General features: G+C 64.3%; 2 protein-coding genes across 4 annotated transcripts; one reads left to right on the top strand and one right to left on the bottom strand.

Annotated features, from left to right (window-relative positions):
• Positions 1-2,644: 2,644 nt before the first annotated feature.
• PPDPF (pancreatic progenitor cell differentiation and proliferation factor) lies at positions 2,645-4,299 on the top strand. Its single transcript, XM_027046606.2, has 5 exons — positions 2,645-2,804; positions 3,224-3,305; positions 3,474-3,551; positions 3,650-3,746; positions 3,824-4,299. The coding sequence occupies exons 2-5, from the start codon at positions 3,251-3,253 to the stop codon at positions 3,936-3,938; spliced, it is 345 nt and encodes a 114-aa protein (XP_026902407.1). The 5' UTR covers positions 2,645-2,804; positions 3,224-3,250; the 3' UTR covers positions 3,939-4,299.
• PTK6 (protein tyrosine kinase 6) lies at positions 4,139-13,200 on the bottom strand. Of its 3 annotated transcripts, none has more exons than XM_015070829.3 (8): positions 12,965-13,200; positions 11,374-11,495; positions 10,903-11,063; positions 10,277-10,430; positions 9,069-9,230; positions 7,778-7,959; positions 6,396-6,549; positions 4,139-6,161 (listed from the first exon to the last, which is right to left on the bottom strand). In XM_015070829.3, exons 1-8 carry the CDS (start codon positions 13,192-13,194, stop codon positions 5,974-5,976), a joined length of 1,353 nt encoding a protein of 450 aa, XP_014926315.1. In that variant the 5' UTR covers positions 13,195-13,200; the 3' UTR covers positions 4,139-5,973. The 3 variants fall into 3 exon arrangements, with proteins under 3 accessions (XP_014926315.1, XP_026902405.1, XP_026902406.1); XM_027046604.2 differs by having other exon boundaries at positions 4,139-6,052; XM_027046605.2 differs by lacking the exon at positions 9,069-9,230 and having other exon boundaries at positions 4,139-6,052.
• Positions 13,201-13,934: the final 734 nt, after the last annotated feature.

The following is a 13,934-nucleotide window of genomic DNA, read 5'->3' as shown; positions in this document are numbered from 1 at the left end:
AAGCGCTGTCCAAGGTCCTCAAGCCCTGAAACCACAGTCCTGTTGGACGCGTGTGTGAGACATACAAGACAGTCACACACTCAGCCACAGACCACAGGTCTGTGGGTCTTACTAGAACGTTGCTCCCTCCTGGTCAGTACATTGACCAATCTGCCTTACGAGTGACCCTCAGTGGCCCCAGTGGGCCGGCCTGGCCCCTCCCCATCCCAGGGTCTACCAGCCTCCCTGCTCTCGCCCGGCAGCACTGAGAGCTGGGTCTCAGGGTGTCCCTGCCGGTCCCTCCCCCCATCTCCACCTTCCTCAGATCTCAGCTTAAACCTGACACCCCCTCTGCTGTCTTGCCTCACCGCATTGGGTCCCCCTGCACTCTGGACTGGCCTTTCCACTCCTGTCTGGCTCAGCCATTTGGTCATAGTAGATATTCAACAAACCCATGTACTGAGTACCAGAACGGTGCAAGGTCTGAGTCAGGCCCATCTCTGTGTTCTTGGGGGCATGAGAAACCCCTCCCCAGCATCCCTGCCTCGCTCTCTGTGTCTTTACTGTGCAGTGAGTGCAGGTGCTATTGGCCTCGGTTTCCCCCACAGCACCCAGCACAGAGCTGGCACCCAGCCACCCCAGCCACCTTTGTGGACCACAAAACACCAAATCCAGTCATTCTCCAAGCCTCCTAGGAGCTGCCCCTAGCTTGGGAGGGGGGTCCGGTGCTTCTCAGGGGAGGAAGAGTCAGGCAAAGGCACAGGCACCCCGTGAGTTGGGGGGGTGCACATGGGCCTGGCCCATTCGAGGCCAGCATCAGGAGCTGGCACTGAAGCCCATGGCGGCACCCCAGCACGGACCCCAGACAGCCACTGACCCACTAACCTGACGGAGGGGCTCGAGGTGTGGTGAGTGTGAGGGTGAGGTAGAGGATGACAAATGTCCTTTAATAATTAAATGTGATTCGCACCAAGTCGCACCTAGTTTATGATCCAGAATCAGCCTGACGCAGGGACAGGAAACTGGAGACAGTGGGAGTCGACGAGAGGGGAAGGTCGTCGGCTGTGAAGGCGGCTTGGGGTTGTGGTGAAATGAGAGCAAGCTGGCGGGGGCCAGGCTGTCTCCTCCATGCGTGTGGCCTGGTTGACCCCCTGCGTGAGAGGCCCCCCGGAACTGCCAGCAGGGGACTCGCCCATGGGGAAGAGAGGGTGAAGGTGGAGAAGGAGTGGGCATTACCCAGACTGAGCTCCTCTTACAGTGCCCTGGGCCACGCTGCTGCCCAAGCCAGGTCCTGGTCAGAATGTCCAAAGCCTCGACCCCCCACCCAGCCAGATAAAGGGTCACATCCAGGGGCTGCCAGGTCCCTCCCGTCCTGAGGCCTTGACTTCCTGTCTGCTGGGTGAGAAGTTGGACTGAGGTCCAGGAATCCTGGAGGGGTCCTTGCCGGGGTCTGAAGATGGGGAGGGCCTGGCAGAAGGCATTATGAGATCTCCCTGGCTTCTCCCTGATGCCCGCGGGACTTCTCAAGACCCTCCCAACCATCAGGGAAGAGACACCCAGACAGGGCCTAGAATGCAAAAAGCCAAGTTTGCCTCTCCCTGCAGAGGGAGGTTGGGGCTCGGGGCCTTTGACAAGGAGCTGAGGGGCTGGGGGGAGGGCTGATTTCCACAACAGAAAAGGAAGTTGTCGTCCTGGTTGACCAACCGGGGTGTGGCAAGGCCCCAGACACTTCAGAGAACATTCTGTCGTTGCCCCAAACAGGGGGCCTCTGTTTCCCGCTGGGGGAGACATCCTCAGATGGCAGTTCTTTACCTCCACTCATTCAAATGAGGCCCCCTCCCTGGCCCGCTGCCCTCCCACCCCCACCCTCCCCTGCAAGCTGTGCTCACAAGCAGGGGGATGCTGGCTGAAGCTGGAGGCCTGGGGTGTGGGTCCCAGAGCCACCAGAACTGGGAGAGGGACACCCCGGAAGGGCTTCGTCTGCCACAGCCCAGCTGGAGGGCTCCAGGCACCACCCCGAGCCCACAGAGGCAGAGAAGGGAGCTGCTGGGGACCCACATCTGGTTGGAGGGCTGGGCACGCAGAGCAGAGGCCCCAGTCTGTCCTGGGTGACAGTGGGACTGGCTCTGTCCCCAGGGGAGAAGGCTGAAGGAGAAAGGCACCGCAGGGGCTGGGCCTGTGTGGCCACGTCCAGCGCCCCCACCGCCTCTGAAGGGCTGGAGAAGTCGAGACAGGTTGGACCACCTGGGGTCCCGGGGTTTCAGGAAGGGTGGACAAGCCTTGCTCTGGGACAGGAGAGAGGGTCTCTTCAGGACAGGGGAGGTGGCCGGACAGGCACTGCTCCGGGACGGGGTAGGGAGGTCATTTAACCATCCCAATCCCAGGCCAGGCCGAGACGGGCTTCCCAGGTGGCCCCAGACCGGACCGATGCCGCAGGTCGGCACTTGCACCCTGGCCAGCCTGCGGGAGCCAGGCCACTAAGGGCGGGGTTCGGACGGACCCAGGGGCGGGGCCCAATGGGACTGGAGCGGCCCGGGGCCGAGCTCGGGGCGGGGCCTCGCAGAGGCGGGGGTCGGGAGTGGGGGTGTGTCTTGGACGAGCGGGGCAGGGCCAGTCTCGGGGCGGGGCCTCGCCTGGCCTCGCCCCCGTGACGCGAGCGCGGAGCCGCTATATAAGCGGCCGCGGCCGCGCGTGCGCAATCCGCGCGCGCTTCGGTCGTGGAGCGGCCTTAGGCGGTCTCGTCTGCAAATGGGCTCCGTGGCCTAGCGTCCCCGTCCCCGCCACCCGTGATCGCGCGCCGAGGCCCGCGAGGGGTCGCCGCCTAGGTGAGGACCCGGGCGGCGCGTGAGTGGGGTCGAGCGATCCGAAGGGGCGCCCCCGTGCGCCACGGCTGGCGGGACAGACAGACTAGCGGACGGAAGGCCGGACGGCCGGGGGCGCGGGCTGGGCTAGGGCCGGACGGGCCGGGCGGGCTGGGCAGGTGCCCGGAGCCCCGGGCCCGCGGCCCCGCGCACAAAGCGCCTTTGTTGCTCCCGCGCGGCCGGTTCGGGCCGGTTGGAGCCGCCCGCGCCCTGCGCGATGAAGGCGGCCGGGAGTTCCGGGCTCGGGCTCCGCCTCCGCTCGGGAAATAAACTCAGCGTGGCGGACTCCGCGGAGTCTGGGTGGGGGCGGGTACCCGAGTGGGGAACGCCCCTCCCGAGGGCCGGCGGGTGACCGGGGGGCTCCCCGACCCCTGTGTGCGCAGGCTTCCACCGGCCATAGAAGCGACAGCATGGCAGCCATCCCCTCCAGCGGCTCGCTCGTGGCCACCCACGACTATTACCGGCGTAAGTCAGCCCCCTCGTCCTCTGCCCTACAGGTCCCGTCGGGGCGGGGGGTGGGCCGCTAGATGCGCTGGCTCTGCCGCTGTGCTGCCAGCAAAGCTAGCGCTTGGCCTGGTGGACAGGGCAGGGGACTCGGTGCCCTGCAGAGCTGACCAGGCCTCTCTTCTCCAGGCCGCCTGGGTTCCACTTCCAGTAACAGCTCCTGCGGAAGTGCGGAGTATCCTGGGGAAGCCATCCCTCACCACCCCGGTGAGCGCAGGGCCACTCCCCTTCGGTGGGCGGCACTATGTGGAGGGATCCCACCAGGAGTAGGCAGGGGCACCACCACCCTACTTTGCCTGTCTCAGGTCTCCCCAAGGCTGACCCAGGTCACTGGTGGGCAAGCTTCTTTTTCGGGAAGTCCACTCTCCCGTTCATGGCTACAGTGTTGGAGTCCCCAGAGCGGTGAGTCCACATTCCTGGGGGCCAGCATGGGAGGTGGGGGCAGGTGGAACCCCCCCTGACCCCAAGCTCTCCCCCAGCTCGGAATCTCCCCAGGCGTCCAGCGGCTCCATCGCCTGCGACCTGGCTCTGGAAGCCATGAGGAAGCAGCCTGGTGGCCAGCCTGGCAAAGCCAACACCAGGCCCCAGTCCTGAGCGGCCTGTGCCAGGCTGCAGGAGGCGCTAGGCTCATCAGAGCCCGTCCCCTGCCCTCCCTTCCCCCCTCTCCTCCCCTCCCCCTCCCCTCTCTCCTCCCCTCCCCCCCTCCCCCTCTCCTCCCTCCCCCTCCCCTCTCTCCTCCCTCCCTCTTCCCCTCCCTCCTCCCCTCCCCCCCCACCATAGACTAGGCGGGCTGCGGCAGAAGCACTTGGGTTCTTTTATATCAAAATAACAACAAAACACCAAAAAGGAAGTCGAGAGAACCCCACTCTTTACTATCCAAGCCACACGCAAGCCTTCCCGACACCCTGTGACCGTGTGCCTTGCACCAAGTGGAAAATAAACCGAGCAGCCAGTAGCCCTGATGGTGTGTGTGACCATGTGTTCCCGGGGCCCGTGGGAGAAGCTGATGTTTCTCAACCTCACTTCCTGGCAGAGGTGGAGAGTTGGCCCTGTTCCCTGGGCCTTCCTGGGTTCCCTCACTGGGGAGCCACCTCTTGGGTCTGGCCCAGGTTCGCAGCGGCAAGCCACCACAGCGAGTGTGGAGCCTTGGCACCTGAGAAGGGGTGGGGGGCCTGGAAGAGCAGGCAGTTCAGAGGTTGGACAAGAAGCTCCGGGGCAGCCGCTGGAGTCCTGGGCCTCTGCTTGTGGGTTTAGGGGCCGTCAGCTGGAGGCACCTGGTGCCCCTGGAAGGACCTTGGCAAGGGCCCCTGCCCTTGACACCCTGGAGGGCAGTGAGGGGCCGGTACCAGAGCTGTCCCAACTGGTGTGCGGCTCACGGGGCCGGACTATCTCCCGGAGCCTTCCTGTGAGGGTGTCGTCTCTTCTAGCCTGTTGCAGGACGCGCTCTGGGTAGGGTCCCCCAACTCTGGGGGCGGGGACCCAAAATTAAGACTGAGTCGTAAGTGGTACGGGGGCGTTCCCAAGGGACCTTCCCACCACTGGTGACCCGGCTCTGGACGAACTCCAGCCTTGGGAGGGTGTGGCTGTGTCGTCCTCCGCCAGCCTCCATGGGCGGGCGTGATTGGTGGACTGTGTGTCCACACACCTTCAGTGGCCAGCAGAGATTGGCCCGGGTCTGTTGGGCAGGAGGGGGCAGCTTAGGGAGGGCGTGGATGGGGGCTTGGTATGAAGTTAGGGGCCCCACGGGCCACTGAGGGAGCCCAGCCTCCTCTTTGGCCACTCTGCCCCCACTCTGTGCTAGAAACGGTTCAGTCCAATCCAGGGCATCCCGTGTAGCTGATGGCCCTCAAGGGCCTCTGTCCTGTCTGCCCTCATCGTGTCAAGGCAGGCTGCAGGGTCGGTGCAGTCTTACCCAGGCCCCCTGTGCTCCCAAAGCCGGTAGTCCGTGCTGAGGCCTGTACGGGAGGCCTTCATTCCCACCTCACACGGACCCAGGGTGGGGGCAGGTGCCCAGTCTCCTGCTACAGCGTCCAGATGAGGCCCTCAGGACTCCTGGTGGCCGCTGCTGATGGCCACGGCCCTGGGTAGCAGACTGCAGTGCCCCACCAGCAAATAGCCCGTTTTCACAGAATACTGAGAAGGCCATGTCGCCCCATATCAGGAGTTGCACACAGGCCAGGTGACCCAGGGTGAGCCCGCCCCAAATCCAGGCCCCTCCTCATGCCCCACCTGGGGAGCTGCGCCCTGGTCCTGACAGCTGATGGGCTTTGAGTCAGGACCAGGGACAGGTCCACTCCCTTTGGAAAGAAGAGTGGCCAGGCTCCTGGAGGGTTAGAGCTGGCTGCGGAGAGTCCCGGCACTTTCCAGGAGCTGGTGTCTTTGAAGAAGCAGACGGGAGGAATGGGCAGCCTCAGCCCCCCCCCGACTTCAAGGGGACTGCTTCCCCCAGCCCTGGGGCAGGGTGGGCCCCTGGCTGGAGGATCTCCATCCCCCAAGCGTTCAGCCCGGTCCTGCGAACTTGTCCACACCTTCGTCTGCCCGTACCCTTGATCTGAGGTCCAGGGCGGCACCCGGGCCCCCCTTCACAGGGCCTCGTGGCCTCAGAGGCAGCACCAGAGGGGTGTCCCTTTCAGAGCGGGTTCTCGTACCTGCTGACACTGGAGAGCTTCTCCCGCAGGGCTCTGAAGCAGGGTCTCTGCTCCGGGTCCCTGTTCCAGCACGACAGCATCAGCTTGTACGCAGCGGGTGGGCTCTCCGGGGGACAGGGCATCCGGTAGCCCGAGTCCACCCTCAGGAAGGCCTCGTGGTTGGACATGCCTGTGGCGGGCCGGTAGCAGGGGCTGCAGGGGCTGTCCCCTCACCACCTTCTTCCACCCTCCCGGGGGACCCTGGGCCACTCTCCTGCCCTCTGCATCCCCTGCACCCTCCTGACGCCGTCTGGAGGCCGCCCCAGGGAGGCAGCCTGGCGCTCTGTGTGGCGCACTCCCCGAGTCCAGGTGGCGGCACCCTCCCACCCTGCCCACAGCTGGGGACGTCGTTGGGGGCCAGTACCTGCATAGGGCATCTGACCCCTGCTGAAAATCTCGTGGAGGAGAATCCCGAAGGACCACACGTCCGACTTGATGGAGTAAAGCCCTCTTGACAGGGCCTCCGGGGCGGTCCACTTGTAGGGGATGTTGCGGCCGTGGGAAAGGTAGATGTCCTCCTGCGAGCGGAGACGTGCTGGGGCAGACCACGGGGCAGCCTGCAGGCTCTGGCCCCGCAGCACGGACGCATGTGGGGACGCACGTGGGGAGCTGGGTTCGCGGTGGGCCAGAGCAGACTGGGCACTGATGATAGACAGTTGCCACTAGAGGGAGGTGGTGCTGGCACTGGGAGACAGGCAGGCCCCGGGCCACCAGATTCAGGGGCTGGGGGCGGGGGGTGCGCAGGAAGCACTGGGATACACGTGGCCCTCCCCAGGTGGTATCCGTGTCCCAGAGGTCGGCCAGCGTGAGCTCGAGCAGGGACAGTGCCTGCCACGCTGGAGCCTGCCGGTGTGTTCAAACCATGGGCTCATAGAGACAGCCCGGATGGGCTGGCCACCAAGCGAATGAGGGAAATGCCTTTCTAGAAGTACCCAGCCTACAGTCAAGGACTACAGCATCAGGGTATCAGCCCCTGAGTGGAGGGCCCTGGACTCTGGCCATCAGTGCCCCACCATGCCAGGGGAACTGAGGCAGAACCCACTCACCCACTGACAGACCCCACCCTGAGTGGAAGGCCCTGCCACAAGGGGGGTTTCTGGGAAGAGGCCCAGCACCGAAGGAGCCGCAGGGGAGCACAGACTGAAGGGGTCAGGCAGTGGGAGCAAACAAATGAGTTCTCGGTTCTCGGGAATTTGGAAACGTAGCTCCGAGGGGGCATGTGATGACCTTAAGGAGTCCCACTAATTGTCAGAAACGTGTCTGTGTCTGTTTCTGTCTGGAGTCTCAGTGTGCACGTGTCGACCTGGGTCTAACCGTGGAAGGAGGGGACACCGGATGGGGCTGGGGAGGGGGCTCGTTACACCGTTTTGTCCACGTTTGTCTTCAGAACCCTCCACGATAAAAGTGTCTTCTGTGGGGGGGACATTGCCCTAAGCTCACAAGCCACTCCCACCCTCTCCCCTCGCTGAGCGCTGAACGCAAGACACCACGAAAGAGTGAGCAGGTGCCCCACCCGCCCAGGAGCGCCCCACCGGCCCCCGTGTGGCTTCTCTCTCCTCCGGGGGTCCCCCTGCCCCTCCAGCTCTCAGTCCCCGGAGAGGCCTGCCCACCCCATCAGGGCTGCGCCCTGGGCCTCGCCTGGGAGCTGCCGCTACTCCGGCGTCCCGCCCCCTGGCTGCTCAGCCGGCCTCCCTTGAGCCCCGGCTCCATGCGCAGAGGGAGTCCTGCGTGCTCCCCGGGCCCTACCTTGATGAGCCTGGCTAGCCCAAAGTCCCCGACTTTGCAGATGTTGTTTTCCCCCACAAGGATGTTCCTGGCCGCCAGGTCCCGGTGGATGTAATTCTGCGATTCCAGGTAGCACATGCCCTCGGCCACCTGTGATGCGAGGCCCACCAGCTCCGAGACAGGCAGGGTTTTCTCGTCAGAGCCTGCAGAGGCCAGGGGAGGCCACGGTCAGAGGGGCAGGGGGCCACGTCCTCCCCTCCACCGGCCCTGTGTGCCGCTGGGACAGAGGGTGGCTGCCTGACTTGAACAGTGCACCTGTCATGGCCCTTCTGGAAGGCCAGATGCGGTCCACGCGTGTGCTCTTTGCCCCACTCCCCGGTTCCCTTCCTGGGAATCCACACGGAAGTGTCCGTGCAGAGAAGCTCATCACAACGTTATTCACACGACTAAAAACCTCAGAAAGCTTCAACGAGAGGGGACTCGCCAAACAGGCACAGCTCGTGGGTGCGGTAGCGTGCCGTTGGTGGGGCCGCCTTCTAGAGAAGGGCTCGTAGCAACGGCGCCCCAGCTAATAGGCAGTGGCCGCGTTCGCTTTGGGTGTTCGATGAGGTACAGATGACGAGGTCTGTGAGTCCGTGCATGTTGAAGTGTGTGCGTGTCTGTGTGTGTGTGTGTGTGTACCACATGAGGGTGTCTGTGTACATGCGTGGGCAAGTGTACGTGCACATTCGGACACCAGAAGAAGGTCAGCACCTTCTAGAAAGAAAAGCCGTAAGAACCAGGCCAGCGTGTCCCCCAGGCTAAGAGGTGGGCTGGCCACGCCTGGCATTTGAACACAATGGTCTCAGTTAATGGGGATGGAGGGCTGGCCTGTCTAGTCTTATCTCACTTGACCTCCATAGATGAACGGATGGTGCATTTACCACAGGATATTTGAAATCATTTCTTAAGCAGGCAAGGCTGTCAAGGAGCCCCCGGGCTGTCCTATCCCTGGTACGGGCGCAATTTGGGTTTTCTCTTTCTTTTTTTATTAAAAAATTTTAAATGTTTATTCCTGAGAGAGACAGAGAGTTGAGCAGGGCAGGGGCAGAGAGAGAGAGGGAGACGCAGAATCCGAGCTGTCAGCACAAAGCCAGACACGGGGCTCGAACCCACGAACCGCGAGATCGTGACCGGAGCCGAAGTCGGACGCTCAACCGACTGAGCCCATGTGGATTTCCTCTTTCTTTGTGCAAGTTTCCCATGCCCTCAAGCACATGTCACTTTTATCCCCAGGAAAGGAGCCCCGAGTGCGGCCCCGCGGCCAGCTCACCCCGCAGCAGCTCCAGCAGGGCTCCCCTTGGCATGAGCTCTGTGATGATGTACACGGGGTCCCCCACGGACACCACGGCATACAGCGGCAGAATGTGTTTGTGCCGAAGCTTCTTCATGGCCTGAATCTCCGCCTGGAAGTTGTGCTGGTGCGGGAGGTCATCTGTGGGGGCAGGCGGCCTCCGTGGGTGCGGCCCAGTCCCGGCCTCCTCCCACCCGCCCGCTCGCGGCAGCGGCTCGGGACACGTGGGCGCCCTCCCCGGGGCGCCCCAGCACTGCCCCACAGCGTCCACGTGAAGGCTGTGCCGAGCCCACCACCTGCTGGCCACACACCGGGCTCCACATTGATGCCCTGTCCCCAGCCTGACGTGGAGTGGCTCACCCTCCGGGTGTGTCTCCACGTGCCCCTGCCTCAATTCCTGAAGCGGGGGGTCCAAACCTCTAGTGGGTTCACAGGAGACTTTAGACGAACCCTTTCAGATATCTAGTGATCTGTTTATTTTAATAGCTTTCCATGTACGTTATGAATTTAAAATTGCCTGGGTGCCCGGGGGGCTCAGTCGGTTAAGTGTCCAACTCTTGATTTTGGCTCAGGCCATGATCTTAGGGTTCATGAGTTCGAGCCCCGCACCGGGCTCAGTGCCGACAGCATGGAGCCTGCTTGGGATTCTCTCTCTCTCTCTCTCTCTCTCTCTCTGCCCCTCCCCACTCGTGCTTGCTGTCTATATCTCTATCAAAATAAATAAAACTAAACTTGAAAAGAATTTAAAATTCCCTTTTAAAACAAATGCCTTTAAGGATGCCTGGGTGGCTCGGTCGGTTAAGCGACTGACTTCCGCTCAGGTCAGGATCTCCCAGTTCACGAGTTCGAGCCCCAAGTCGGGCTCTGTGCTGACAGCTCGGAGCCTGGAGCCTGCTTCCGATTCTGTGTCTCTCTCTCTGCCCCTCCCCTGCTCATGCACGCTCTCGCTCTCTCTCTCAAAAATTAATATACATAAAAATTTTTTTTTCATAAAATAAACGCATTTTCAGTAAAAACATGCACATTGAAAGGAAGACGCCACGTGGACACTGTTGGAGACGACGCATGCAATGCACATACAGCCGCAGGTGGTGCGGGGGATGGCGGGGACGCTTGGCCACCCCGCCCGTCCCCAGGGAGCAAGGCCCGAAGTCCCTGCTGGGGCGCCTGGCCTGGGGCCCACTCACCTCGAGCAATCACCTTAATAGCCACTCGGACCTGGTCTTTCCAGAGCCCTTCAAAGACCTCCCCGAAGCAGCCGGACCCCAGCTTCCTGCAGAGTGTGAACTCCTCCCGTGGCATCTCCCAGTCGTCGCAGTGGGGCAGGGGCTTGGGCTCATGCTGGAGGGACAGGCAGGGTGCCGTGCCCATCACCCAGCCCACCCACTCTGACCCCAGGATGGGAGCCCCTGATCTATCCTCGGATTCAGGGCAACGCCCCAGGGCCCAGCACGCAGCCAGGCTTTCCCAGGAACTGCCCTGGTGACCCCAGCCATGTGCTGCAGACACCCTCACCTGCCCACTCTAGGCCAGTGACATCCACCTGAGTGCCAGTCCCACAGAGCTCTTGTCCCCAGGCTCCCACTGCCCCAGAGAGACTCGGGACTGGCAGGAGCACAGGCCTCTCCCTGGCCCAGGGGCAAGGGTGACCCAGCAAAGGAAGGCACGGCCCTGCCCCCACGCCCCGCTCTGTGGGAACACGGCCGGAGACGGCCAGAGTCCCTGGGGCCAGGTGTCCCCGTGCCCCCTCCACCCACGTCAGGAGAGAGGGAGGCGGGCGACGAGTGGGGGCAGCAGGTGCAGGCGACCCTACCTTCCAGCAGGGCACAGTGAGCCGCAGGCCGTGGGACAGGCTCTGGGCTTTGTGGTGGTCCACGAGCTCGGACAGGCTGGGGAAGGACACGGCCTCGCTGAGGTGCAGCCGGCCAGCACGCCCCCAGATCCTGTAGTGTCGCACGACCTGGCCGTCACGCACTGGGGAGCAGGGAGGGTGGGCTGAGGCAGGGACGCGCGTTGACACGCGCCCACCATCACTGTCCCCTCTCGAGAAGCGCTCGCGGGCCCCGCGTCCCGCCCCCGGCACGCCCAGCGGCGATGGGAGAAAACCCAGACCCAGGACCACTGGGACGAGCCGCCCTGGCCGGCCGAGGGCCCGCCCGCCGGAGGGAGGTCCTGGCTGTGGCAGACAGAGAGGCATAGGCCAGCGGGGCTGGGTTTGGGGGCAAGCGGCCCCAGGGTCAACTGCACGGGGGACACGGGGGGAGAAGGGCAAGGGAGGCTGTACCTGAGAGAACGTAGTCGGCGCCCGGCTTTTCGCTGACCCTGACCAGGAAGGCCCCGGCTGTGTTGCCCTCTGCCTGCAGCCTGTGCAGCGCTTCGGAGCGGGAGATGCGGCCAAAAAACCACCTGCAGGGCAGGTTGCAGGGGGTGGGGGGCGGTCCTGAGCCCCCACTGACCTTCGTCCCCTGCCCTCTCTGCCCCCGCTTCCTCCCACCCTGCCCACGCTGAATCCCAGCCCCAAAATGGCCCGTCCGGACACCAAGGGAAGGCCTGCCCGGGGAGTCCCCTGTCTGTGGGCTCAGAGCCACTCCTGTCCCAGAGACGTGCCATCTTGTCCCGTGAGAGGGACCACGTTGTTCCGTGACCCTGGCCACAGACGCTCTGCTGTGAGACTGTGGGGCCCGGGGTCGGCGTCTGAGCGGCGAGGCTCTGCACGTGTGCCCTCACACACGCATACCCACACTCACGCCTGCTCATACACACCCGTGCCCAGGCGCGGGCGAGCCCCGGACTCTGGGCTGCAGGGTGGGGTCTACAGAATTACCTAGGTGACTTCTGCTGCCGGCTGCTCGGCCCTCAGCTCCCCCTTTCCCTGCAGGGGTCCCTGGAACAGGAAGCCCCCGCGGGGAGCCTCGTGAGGGCCACGCCCCCGCCCCCACCCTGAGCCTGGCCGAGGTAGCACCTCTGGAGTCTCTCTCGTTGGCTCACCCCTGCAACCACCCTGCTTCCTTCCTGCTTTACAAATGCACTAGGTTCTCAGGACCTCGGGGCCTTAGCACCAATCACGCCCACCTCTGCACGATCCCCGTGGCCAGACCCTGCCTTCTGAAGTTGTGCGGTTTACGACCCTGTTGCTCGTCCCTCTTCAGCAGGAGGAAACCCCCACGCCCGTTCACCGTGCGACAGCACCGGCTCACAGCAGCTCCTGGGGCCTCTCACGCTGGACCGTCCTGGCCCAGAGCTCGGGGGGCTGTGCGGACGCCCACTCCAGGCTGCCCTTGTGGCCCAAGTTTCCTGGGCAGCCCCTTGGGACCAACCACCACCTCCAGGAGCCTCCCTGCCGGTGATGGGAAAGCCCGCGGCCCACGCCCAGACCCGGCATGTCGCAATTACCTTCCTGCTCCCTCTAACTAGGTCATGCATCTGGTTTGGGTTGTTTGGAAGGTGAGCGAAGCTTTGCTCCCCAAAAGGCCCAGTCCCTGCCTCGGACGCCTACGCAGACCACATCCCTGTCGGCTGGTCCGGAAGCCCACCGTGGACCCTTCTGTCCTGTTTAAGTCCTGGCACCTCCAAGTGACCGTGGGGGAGCCCAGGGAAGGGGCCGCCTGCCTCTGTGGCTCTGTATCCCCAGATGTCGCACAGAGAAAGCCTCGTCAGCTCTCCCGGGACCCGCGTGGTGGGGTCTGGCCCCGACTAGGGACCATAGGGAGATGGAGTCCCATGTCCCCTATCCTCACCGGCCTCCCCAGAGCCCAGCTGCAGCAGTGCAGAGCTCTGTCCTGAGGGCTGCCCTACCCTGAGCTCCCGAGGGGCCACAGGGCCCAGAGTGGGGGGGGGGCCTTGGGGTGACCCACGAGGGCCATGGGGACACTCACGGTTCAGACTCCACCGTCTCCTTCTCGGCCAGGTAGCTGTGGGGCACGTAGCCCTCAGCCAGGGCCCTGCCCGCCTCGTCCAGCCGCACAGCCCAGCACCACTCCTCCCCCTTCCTGGCCACGTGGAACAGGTCCCCGGCCCGGAAGCTCAGCTCTTTGTCCGTCCGGGCCTCGAAGTCCCACAGGCCCACGTACCGGGGGCCCGGGTGAGGCTGGTCCCGGGACACCATGGCAGGTGCAGCGGCAGGACTGGCTTCCTGGCCTCAACACCTGTCACCGGGCTGGTGGCGGCACCACCTGTGGCTAGGAACGGCGGGTGGGGCCCGCCCTGACAGGCCACCTCCACCCGGCTGAGAAGCCAGCCCACTTCCTGGTACCGAGGCGGCTAAGCCAGGCCGGCCGCACCCACAGCCCGGATGGGCCTCTGCCCTGGGCTCCGCCTGTCCTCCTGCCCACTGAGGCCAAGTCAGTCTGGGTACTGCTCCCGCCCACCTGCCCTGGAAAGCGTGCCCACCACATGGTCGCATGGCTGGACCTGAGCCCCCGCCCTCCCCGGGGGGGGACGAGTAGCGGGTCAGACAGGGCCTCCCTGGGGTCCAGTTTAGCAACCGGGGCTCTGGCGTGAGTGGAACCTAGGTGGGAGTGAGCGGGAGGGGGGTTGGAGACCCGTGGGCTCATCAGCGCTGCCCGACCCCCAGGGCCGCTGGGGCTGAGCTCTCCAGAGTCACCCCTGGAGCCCCGGTGGGTGTGGCCTCCCATCCCCTCCCTAAAGGCTGACTCCTGGGGGCCCACCACACACTCCCTTCCCCAGATGTCCGACCACCCAGGGGAGCTGCGCTGGTCTCCAAGACACAGGACAGGGTGGGCAGGTGCCGGAAAGAGGGAGCGGCACCGAGGCCTCGGGGTGGGGGCAGGCGGGGCCCAGCCCCCAAGGGGAGCCGGCAGCCAGGGCGCGGGGAGGGCTCCAGGT

Source organism: Acinonyx jubatus, chromosome A3 (assembly GCF_027475565.1).
Source record: "Acinonyx jubatus isolate Ajub_Pintada_27869175 chromosome A3, VMU_Ajub_asm_v1.0, whole genome shotgun sequence".
Lineage (NCBI taxonomy): Eukaryota > Metazoa > Chordata > Mammalia > Carnivora > Felidae > Acinonyx > Acinonyx jubatus.
Note: the sequence above shows the minus strand (reverse complement) of the source record. Positions and strands in the feature narration are given on the sequence as shown.